The 10776-nt window shown below is 39.3% G+C and overlaps 1 protein-coding gene across 1 annotated transcript; it reads left to right on the top strand.

Annotated features, from left to right (window-relative positions):
- Positions 1-6468: 6468 nt before the first annotated feature.
- Positions 6469-10305, top strand: LOC111230603 (ADP-ribosylation factor-like protein 4A). The gene is made up of 2 exons (XM_022757395.1): positions 6469-6597; positions 8019-10305. Exon 2 carries the CDS (start codon positions 8098-8100, stop codon positions 8701-8703), a length of 606 nt encoding a protein of 201 aa, XP_022613116.1. The 5' UTR covers positions 6469-6597; positions 8019-8097; the 3' UTR covers positions 8704-10305.
- Positions 10306-10776: the final 471 nt, after the last annotated feature.

A 10776-nucleotide genomic window follows, 5' to 3' on the forward strand; every position in this document is an offset into this window, starting at 1 on the left:
GCAGAACAATAGGAACTCCAGCAGCATCCTCTGCTCTCTCTTTCATCCTTCACTCACAGCTGAACCGAGCCAAAAGAAAAACCATACTCACTCAAACAGGAGAAAGCTGTCAGGAAGACGAGGAAGAGTCTTGGTTTCTTCATTCCAACCTCCATGACGTTAAAAGCTTCTTCTTCTTAAAGCTTCACTCAGAACCTTCAAAACATCAAATGGATAAAAATAAAAAAAGTAATCCAAATGGAAAGCTCTTCTTCTGTGTCCTCCCACGATGTTTCTTCTTTGGTGATAAAGCTAAAATTTGTATGTTTTTTTTTAATTAAAGCATTGCTGTTCTTTAGATTTCCTGGTCCAGCATTTGGCCCATGGATGGCTGCTGGTCATGTCCAAAGCTACTCTGCGAATAGGGTGAGAGAGACACCTCAGCTCGGACAGAGCTCATTAGTTATTTAGCCTCATTGTTGTCAGTGAATGGACACTGATGCAGCAGCTTTCACCGGTCTCCGGCAGGTTGGTCTCCTCTGAACCAATCGCAGCCCCGAGGTGACAGAGGGGTGGTAGCTCGGCCTGGGAGGCATGATTGATATTCATTTAAACAGAGGGCTGCTGGCCGGCTGCTCTACCCCACCCTGCCCCACCGCCTGATGGAGCAGCTGTGGCCTGAGCTGGACATACTGCTCCTGTCCAGGCTGAAGGAGCACACTCTGACCCAACGCAGATTTTATCTATTAACAAATACATCACCTCTTCAGGTAACCGTTGTCTGACTGGAAGCCATTCTAAACTCAGGTTGTTGGACAGGGACACATTTTCTATTGGTTTGGCTCTACTCAGGTTAAAGGTTAAAGTTCTGAGTTTTAGCTTTAAGGTTGTTCAAAGGTCACTACAGTTTAGTAGTAGTAGTGTGTCCTTTAAATAATAAGGTGGAAAGTTTGTCCCGCACATCACACAAGCAAGTTAAGACACTGTAGGTAGATGTAAATACCAGTAGCTAACTATCTAGCTTGTTTAATACACTTTACATTCTTAAAGAGTTTTGACACAAATGATGGACGTTAATGTTTCTAACTAGTTTCTAACTTTAGCTTTAAGTTACAGTTTAGCTAACTAATGTTAGCTAGCTGATAGCAGGCCCAATACCAATATAAAATGTCTTATATGATCTAATGCTGGCGAACACTGGTGCTCAGTCATGAGCAGTGAAACAATGGAGGATTAGTTGTTGTAGAGACACGTTTTTTCATCAATATATCAACAACCCGGCCACCCCTCCAAAATAAAGTTAACAATTAACATAAAAGATCTGAATATATATTCAGAAAATTACATATTTGAATAAAATTATGCAGTATTAGATAAGAGACTAAAACTTTATGAAATTATCATGTGTTATAATAATGTACAAGTTAACATAAGAATAGGTGGACTATGGTTATGTTAAATTCAAGTTAGTAAATTACAATTACACAGTTGTTTATTACACAGATTTAGTGAAACAGGGAAGATACTGTAAAGAATGTAACACCTCACTTAATCACCTGCGCTGTACTGGGCTCCATTTTATCCTGGAGAAAAAGTGGACCCCCCCCTGACTGTCTCTGATTGTAATCACAATCCTCAATAACCAGGTGTTTTAGTTGCTTAACACTATTATAGTTTATTTGCTGTGCACCCCAATCTTCACTAAATCTTAACCACACTGTAGCGGCCAGGTGCAGATACTGTAGAAAACAAGAATTAAAAATATTGTCATTATATGATAAAAAACATTGTCACAGAATCAAATCCAGGGTTTTGCATACCTGTCAGAGCTGACACTATCTGGTGATTGACTGAGTCGCCCAATTTTAAGACAATGTTCAATAAAGTTTTCTGAATTTGATTATGAAACTGGACAAGCTGCGGTTTGATCGCCAACCTGTCCTCCCTCCTGAGCTACAGACATCACAGCTACAGCGACTTCTACTGAAGTCACGTTAACAGCAGTGCAGGTCTGACCGTGAGGGGGTGGGGCTGTGAAGAGTTTAGGAAACCGCGACGACGCGATTGGCTGGTTGAGATCGTGACGAAATCTGATTGGTTATGGAAAACACCTGAAGTCAGCCGATTACAAGCCGTAGGTCCAGAGAGGGAGAGAGAGGATTATGAATGAAAGATTCGTTAGTAAAGCAATTTGATTGGTTGATTATTTTATGTCCTTATGTTATTACCGGAATAGAAAATAAAAAATGAAAGACTAACAGGGGTCACGTGACGTGGTTGACGAAAATGGCCGAGTGAAAAGAACTTAATTAGCCTTGAAACCCGACAAAGAGCCCAATTTTCTTTGAGTTATCTGGCCAAAAGTTGGCAATATACCACAACAAAGCCAAATGCTCCGAGAGAGCCGGCTACGGTGGAGTGAAGGCTACCGATGCGGCTAATGCTACACAAGCTAACCAGAAAACACCGCCACCTCATGAGGCACCAAACAGCGACTCACCTGTTGCTAGCTCCATCTTCGGTATTGTGGCCAAAGCGTTTACTAAGCTCACTACACTAATCTTGGGAAAGTCTGAGGCCGATGATAAAGAGGCTGTACAGGTGACAACAAGTGCTACCGACTGCAAATTGGCTAAAATTACTAGTAATAATAAGTAATTTTAATAAGTTTCCTGAAGGAGGCTCACGAGAGGCCGCAGGCTAACGTCTGCGTCAACGTCGCCGCCATATTGGACCGGAGAACACTGCCCTGTAAACAAGAAGGAGCAAACGGAGGAGGGAGCTGCAGTTTGTTCTGAATGAAAAGCCTCATAATGTTTTTATTTCTCTGCCGATTTCAATGATTCGTTTTTATATTCAAGGGTTTATGATCTTAGTGCAGTAAAAAAAAAAAAAAAAGTTTGTTCCCCAGTTACTTAGAATCATGATGGTTCAGGCTGTAATCACTGCTTCCCATAAAGAGCTACCAACCTTAGGTTTACATGAGGTGAGGAGGACTACGTGGTGGAAAATAATTCATTATCATAAGGAATTGTTAAAACTAGTGAGTAAAATAAATAAAATGAAAGGAAATGAAGTCAGATAGTGAGAGAAAGAATGTATCGTATTATTATTATTATTATTATTATTAACCTGCTGATTTGATGAGGTGTTACATGAATATGTTATAATATTATAGTAGCAGAGTATTATTTGTGTTAACCTTTCTTGCTTCAGCTCCCAGACCGTAGTCACAGGGGAGACTTATGTCTGGATCTGCAGTTCCCCTGCAAAACTGGTGCTCTAAGCAAAATGATGTTACCATATTGTTAGCATTATGTTGCCATAGCAGCGAATAAGCATTATTAGAACGGAAATGCAATAGACGGATAATAGATAAAGATATACATGATTATAATGGAGAAATGGGGGAAGAAATGGAAAAATTCAATGTTTTTGGTCCATTATAACCATGAAAGGTAAGATATTAAAAATCACAAAAAATTAAGACAAAGAAATAAAGATAAAATAATATAATGCTAAAAGAGAGGAGATGTTTGGAATAGAATACAACTAAAAATGAAATTAGAAATAAAATTAATAAAAGTAGGGTATTAGAAGGAAAACAGTTTAACCATATAATAAAATACCAGTAAAACAACTTAAAGTATATACATAAATAGAAGCATAAATAAATAAAATTCAATAAAAAGCCAGAATATAAAGGTAGGTCTTGAGTTTGCTTTTAAAAAATATCAACACTTTCTAGTGCCCTCAGGTCCTAAGGATATTGACACTGAACTTATTTCTTTTAACACACTGATTATATGAAGAATAATATTTCATCAGTTCATCTCTGTTAAAGTTTTACAGAGTCCCAGTGAGAGAGGACCCTGCTCAGGAACCACCCTCTGAAGATGGGAGGGTCACGGCCTCGTTTCACCACCACCACAGGGGTGAGCTTTTCCCAGCCAGGGGTCAAGGTTACAGTGTGGTAACACTTACACCAGAAATAAGTTTCAAATGTTAGTAGTGACCTCATGTGGCAGTAAGAGGTAACTGTTTTAAAACAACTGAGAATCAATACAGACACATTCTGTGTTGAATTTCAGGAAATGTAAATCTGAAAAAAAGAATTTTGGCGTAAATAAAATGTGATATTTTTCAATCATGTGTTTAAAGTAGTGCGCTATATACATGTTATAATTTCTTTTCTAATATGTGACTCCTGTATGAATCTTATCTGGTTTGTCACACTCACAATAAAGAGGTAGAGAGTTGAAGATAAAAAATTGTAAATTATCATTGGACCAATGTCATGTCAATATAAAGTATAATATATTAAATATAAAGTAATAATTTAAACCACAGAGGTTGAAATTATTTCTGAACATAATTTCATAAGTTAAAATATCACATTGATCCTTATCTGAGCCCATAGATGTTATTTCAGAATCATACTGAAGTCAGTAGATTTCCACGTCAAACAACCACCGGCATGATAGGTGTTAAACAAGTTATATTTAAAGAGACATGATTCTCTGGTTTTTAGCTGTGTGGTTCTGACTCATGTTAGCTGTAGCTGTGGGCAAGCAACTCAGCATTTTTCTCATTTCATTGTCATTACCTCTTATGTCCACATGAGGTCAGAGTGGAACATGAAGATGATTTGTGGAGAACATGCAGGTACAGCTGTGAAACCTTGAGGTTTTGTTGCAAAAACAAAAACTAGTGATATTTTTCTCTTATTTGCTGTTGAGAATCATTTAGATTTTTGGTTCTTCTGGACAATTCTTTGTTGTACCTAAACTAAAGGCTATTTGTATATCAAAATAAAACATTTAAAATATAATACTGTTGCAAAATATTAGGGTTAGGGTTATTAGGCAATAATTCTTCTGCAGTTGTTCATGTTGTATAATGAAAAATGCCAGTTTAGGGGGTATTGTCTAATTTAATTGTCCTACTTGTGCTAAGTGCAAATGTATGTTGACGTTTGTGAGCTTGTTGTTCGTTAGCCGATGATTCCTAAACGCTGTTAACGCTTTGCATGCAATTCAATCCAGCGCACCAAAGCATCAATTTGTTCCATTATCCAACTTGTACAATGAAAATTGAACAAGGAAGTCGAGAGCCGGAAACAGTATTTGACACCTGCTAAGAGCTGTAAGAGATGCTCAGTGAACATTTTTAAACAACAGCTGAAAACCTTTTTATTTAACTTGGCTTTTAATTGATCCTCTCATATTTTACTATTCTTACTAGTTTTCTAAGTGTTTTTATTTTCATTTTCATATTTAATCATCTACTGTCTTTCTATGGTCTGTTTTCATTGTCCTTCAATTCGCCCTTATTTTATTGTACTTTTTTATTTTTTATTTTATTTTATTGTAGTGCACTTTGAGCTGCATCTCTCTTATGAAAAGTGTTAAAAATAATTTCATTGAAATTATTATTATTATTAAAAATCTGGCATAAAAATGTCCCTTCAATCAATCAAGCAAAATTAATTTCACAGAAATGTAACCATCCTCAGTGCTGTAAGTTAGTGTAATGCTGGGGTTATTAGCATTAGTTATTATATGACTTTCCCCTAGGGGATAAATAAAGTATCTATCTATCTATCTATCTATCTATCTATCTATCTATCTATTAGAGCAACTGAATTTTAAACCTTTAAATTATTTTTTTCTTTATTATGATAAGTAAGTGCTGCTTTGTGTATTGCACTGTATTATTAGTAGTAGGCTTGTTCAAGACATGGACAAATTAGATAATAAAATAAACACTTTCAAGTTAATAAAAAATGGCTGGTGGCCTCAATCCAGATCAATCCAGGATCTTCTTTGGAAGTTGCCTCTGTTTGAGTGATAGAAACAGGTGACGTGCGTGAACGTGCGCGTTCAACTGTGCGCGTGACCGTGGCAGGCGTTGTCCACCGCCAATCAGACCGCGAAGTGGAGCTGCGTCAAGTCAATCATTGTTGGGCGGAATAAAACCGGAAAACTGATCATCATTCCTTCACAATAAACGTGAAGTGCGTTTTGAACTAAAGCGTGTCCGCCACAAGAAAATGTGACATGATTAGATTTTATATTGACACAAACTACAATTAAACACTGGGGTGAGGCCAGGAAACATTTAAGATAGAATATCTGACACTGGAGGAGGATGTTCAAGTCTTTTCCAAGTTTAAAGTTGAGGTTGGAAATTGTAGTATATTTATGTTTTGGAACTGAATTAGGAAAACTGAAACCCTCTACCCCAAAAATAAAAATAAATCTACTCATAAAATCTTTGTGTGTGATCCCTACAAGAATATCTGCAAACACAAAACATTCGCCAATAATATTAAAACTTTTTAAATAGTAGCCTCATTTACAGATTATCTTTATTACAGAGATTTATTGTGAAAGAACAGTCAGACTGTGTACAAGTGCATGATGTGAAGTTGTTCTGAAGCTTTATTTTGAAAACCGTCAGCTCTGTCTCTGTGCAGCTTGGCGCTCCAGGAGAATGGAGAGGGAGTCTTTCCAGCTGCGTGTCTCAGTTCATCGAAGGATATGATCAGAGCGAGAACCGATAATCCACTTCCTGTACGGACTCACTGTCAGTGATGGATTAACACTGTCGGTCACGGTAAGTTCACCATAATAACTATGAATTGTGCTTTCAGTGTAGAACACAACGTGATAACTGCTGTTAAAATTATATTTGGCGACACATGCAGCTAAAATTAATTTTATTAGCCGTTCCTCTGTTTTCATCTAACGTTAATATAATAAGGGTTTATGTAAATGTGCAGCCACACTGGGCCGAATGAAACCAATTTAATTGTTATGATTTAAATGTTATCTTTTTTTTTTTTATGGACACTTGTTGGCATCATAGCCTCCAATCCAGCCTGGTCTGGTGTTAGGGTCAGAACCAAAGAACTATATGCCAGACTCCATTTTAAAAACTCCTAAATTAACAGGCTTTGACTCTTCTCATGTTTAATTTAGATCCAGAGAAAACTATGATCAAGGCTCCATTAAAAAAACTAAATTAACAGGCTCTGACTCTGTTTATCTTAGAACCAGAGAGAAATGCCAGACTCCATTTAAAAAGAAAAAAATGAACAAGCTTTGACTGTCCTCATGTTGAACTTAGAACAAAGGAATATAAATATCAGACTCCACTAAAAAAACTCTTAAATGAACAGGTTTTATCTGTCTTATGAGTGTGGACACATTTCCTCAATCCTTAATTCGGGTTATAAACTAAAACTTCCACATCCACAAAAGTGTCCACTGTTTGTTCAGATTCAGAATACTTTATTAATCCCAGAACCCATTTCTGCAATCGAATCCATCCACATAAAGAATAAATAGACTAAATAAATGGAGTAACAATAGACCAAAGTACAGTGTGACCATTCAGCTGTTGACAGAGTCCTGTCTCTCCACAACTGCACAACAGGCTGTAAACCCAATGCCTAAATGCAAACTGCACATATGAAATGTATGTCATTTATCAAAATATCTTCTGTCACGGTTGCTTTGCGACGTGTGTTTGCAGATGAACAAGGATTTATTCATTTACAGATTTAATTGAAATCCTTTCATCTTATCCTTTCAGTATAAGAGTCAAGCCAGTCTGTGTTGCCAAGCAACACCTTTTTTTTTTTTTTTTTTTTTTAAAGCTATATCTCCATGTCAGTCTGCTGGGGTGTTGTTGTTAAAATATCCTTCCTCTGATCAGCCCCTGAAGACTGGATAATCAGCTAAATCTGGGATTTCAGTGGAATTCAAAAGCCTTCATCCTGTTGTTAACTGATTCACACACTGAATAGAAATTAGCGTATGAAATCCCTGTTGGCTGCTGTGGCACTACATGTGCAAATGTGCTGCTGTTTTATTTCTCATGCGTCTCTCGCCACCAGGATAATGTAAGGATCTGCGGTCCAGAGGGAGATGGGGATATACTTACTTGTTGGGTGTTTGGTCTTTTGTGAGGCAGTGGGGTGATGGGCGTCTGTGTGCTTTGACTCATTATGCGTGCTGTGTTGACCCCGCCAGGCTGGAGCTGCTGTTCCTGGTGGAATAAAGTCAACGTGGTGAATATTTGGTGACGACTTCTCCTGCTCTGTATGACAAGATGGGGAACGGATTATCAGATCATCACTCGCTCTTCCCCTGCCTCCCGTCCTTCCAGGCTCTTCACATCGTCATTCTCGGACTGGATTGTGCGGGCAAGACCACCGTACTGTATCGCCTACGCTTCAATGAGTTTGTGAACACTGTCCCAACTAAGGGCTTTAACACAGAGAAGATCAAAGTGTCAGTGAGAGGTGGCCGGCAGACAGTGTCCTTCCACTTCTGGGACGTAGGTGGCCAGGAGAAGCTGCGGCCTCTGTGGCGCTCTTACACGCGCTGCGCTGATGGCATCGTGTTTGTCGTGGACTCGGTGGACACCGAGCGCATCGAGGAGGCCAAGACAGAGCTGCACAAGATCACACGACTGGCGGAGAACCAGGGCGTGCCAGTTCTGGTGGTGGCTAACAAACAGGACCTGAGGAACTCGCTCAGTCTGGCTGAGATGGAGAGCATGTTGGCTCTTGGCGAGCTCAGCAGCGCCACACCCTGGCATCTTCAGCCTTCTTGTGCGATCATCGGTGAGGGGTTACAGGAAGGTCTGCAGAAGCTGCACGCCATGATCCTGAAGAGGAGAAAGACGCTGCGGCAGCAGAAGAAGAAGAGATGATGTACTAAGAGTGGGAACTATAAAACGTGAGCTGGATCTAAGGCTGCGTGGGAACTGTGTGCTGCATACCGTCTGCTGGTTCATTGTGTTTGCTGTGAAAGAGGCACAACAACTCCTGTCCAGTTTGATCATCCCAGTGGAACTGCTCAGGTCAGCCAGTGTTTCCCAGAGGACAGTGGGACTGGTTTTGCTCTGTGGACTTTGGATGCCAACATCCCTCTCAAGTCCTTCTGAAGTACAGTGACACTGAAGAGCAGCACTGACGTCTTAAAGAGGGATGATGAGCAAACGATGCTTTCTGTAATTTGTTAAAATATGTGCTGCTTCTCTGTTAAGAAACAATCAGTCTTTATATTTTTATTCAGTGAAAAGTACTGTTTTTACTCAAGTTGAAATAAAATGACTTGTGTAAAAATACGTCCTTACATACAATACATTCCCTCTGTAACGGGCACTTCGCAGCCTGTACATGCAAAACATACAACCACCTCCCTATGACATCACTAGAATTAACGAGAAACTAGAATTACCGCCTCGTGTATGCCTCCACCACTAAAGTCTGTGTTGTGAGGTCACCGTGACGTTGACCTTTGACCACCAAAGTCTAATCAGTTTGTCCTGGAGTCCAGGTGACCGTTCTTACCAAATTTGAAGAAGTTCCTTTCAGGTGTTACGCAGATATCGCGTTCACAAGGCCAAAACTGCATTTTGTGAGGTCACCACGCCCTTGACCTTTGACCATCAAAATCTAATCCCGTTCATCCCAGAGTCCTCGTGAATGTTTGCGCCAAATGTGAAGAAGTTCCCTTAAGGCGTTTCTGAGATATTGTGTCAACGAGAATGAGAGGGACGTACAACATATAAACAATATGGCTGCTGCTCTGACTGTCGCCGGCGCGGAGGAATAAAAATACTAAAGACTAAAATTACTCATGTAAAAATACTCAAAAAAGAACATCAAAAATAACGAGAGTAAGTGTAACTTGTTGATTGCACCTGCAGTGACAGTATCCATGTTGCACAATGGGAGTTTAGTCCAGAAGTTTGGCAACAGAATTGGTAACAGACTGTAATTTGGACCCTATAGAATTATTATTATTCATGACTGAAAATTGCCTTTTTGAAGCTTAAAGTTAAACTGTGATAAAACATTCTGTAGTTGTCTGCTTAGCACTTAGGAGCAAAGGGAAAGAACGTGGATACACCAAAAAAGAATAAACATGATTTTAAATTCAGTGGCTCCATGTGGCCGTAAGAGGAGAGACTTATTGGCTGCAGGAAGCTGTGACTTCACCAACATAGCTCCCTGTAGACGGCTGCGGTGGATGTGTGGATCTGTTGATTGACAGGCCCATTTGGTCCAGCAGGAATAGTCCTTGGCTGCGTGTCCAGTCGAGTGTCCGTCCTCAGATACATGTTGAGCAGAGCTCGGCGTCTGAATGCACCTCACTGGTCGTTTTCTTCCACTTCAAACGGACACTGACAGAGCTCCGATTGAATCTGAAACTGAAGTATTTTTACGCACAGTAAACGGGTAACATGTTGGAGACTGTTACCAGCTTTCACTGCCGCACTCGGTGTGGCAGCGTGTTGATATTCATGTGTTGGTTTACTTGGAATAAAGTGTTTTGATTCTTTTTATCAGTGTAGCTGTTAATCAGTCTTCCATGCTCCAGGTTTGTTCTCCACCTCTTGGTTAATGTGTGAGTTAGAGCTGCCCTCCAAGGTAAAAGACGCCCTTCCTGCCTTTGTTGCATTATTATGAACGTTCAGATGAAAGCTAATGAGGGAGGAATCAGAGAGATAAGACACTTAAAATCCAAATGTTCTGCAGTTTGACCCTGATATTGATCGCTACAAGAATTTGCTAAAGAAGCTCCAAACAAGACGAGGTCAAAACCTGGACCGTGTCGTAGTTTTGGAGGACCAGGGATTGTTAAAAGAATTTATAAATGAATGATTAATCCATCAATAAATACTTAAGATTTAAAAAGCCATTAAATAAACCACTAAATACATTTATTAATTCATGAATGAATTTGAAAAACTATTTGAAAATATTTTAAAAAGTAA

The sequence above is a fragment of the Seriola dumerili genome, unplaced genomic scaffold, assembly GCF_002260705.1.
Source record: "Seriola dumerili isolate Sdu_G_001 unplaced genomic scaffold, Sdu_1.0 BDQW01000273.1, whole genome shotgun sequence".
Classification (NCBI taxonomy): domain Eukaryota; kingdom Metazoa; phylum Chordata; class Actinopteri; order Carangiformes; family Carangidae; genus Seriola; species Seriola dumerili.

Bases quoted from the DNA above. Each gene is read 5' to 3' on its own strand.
- LOC111230603 (XM_022757395.1), top strand. From the start codon at position 8,098: ATGGGGAACGGATTATCAGATCATCACTCGCTCTTCCCCTGCCTCCCG.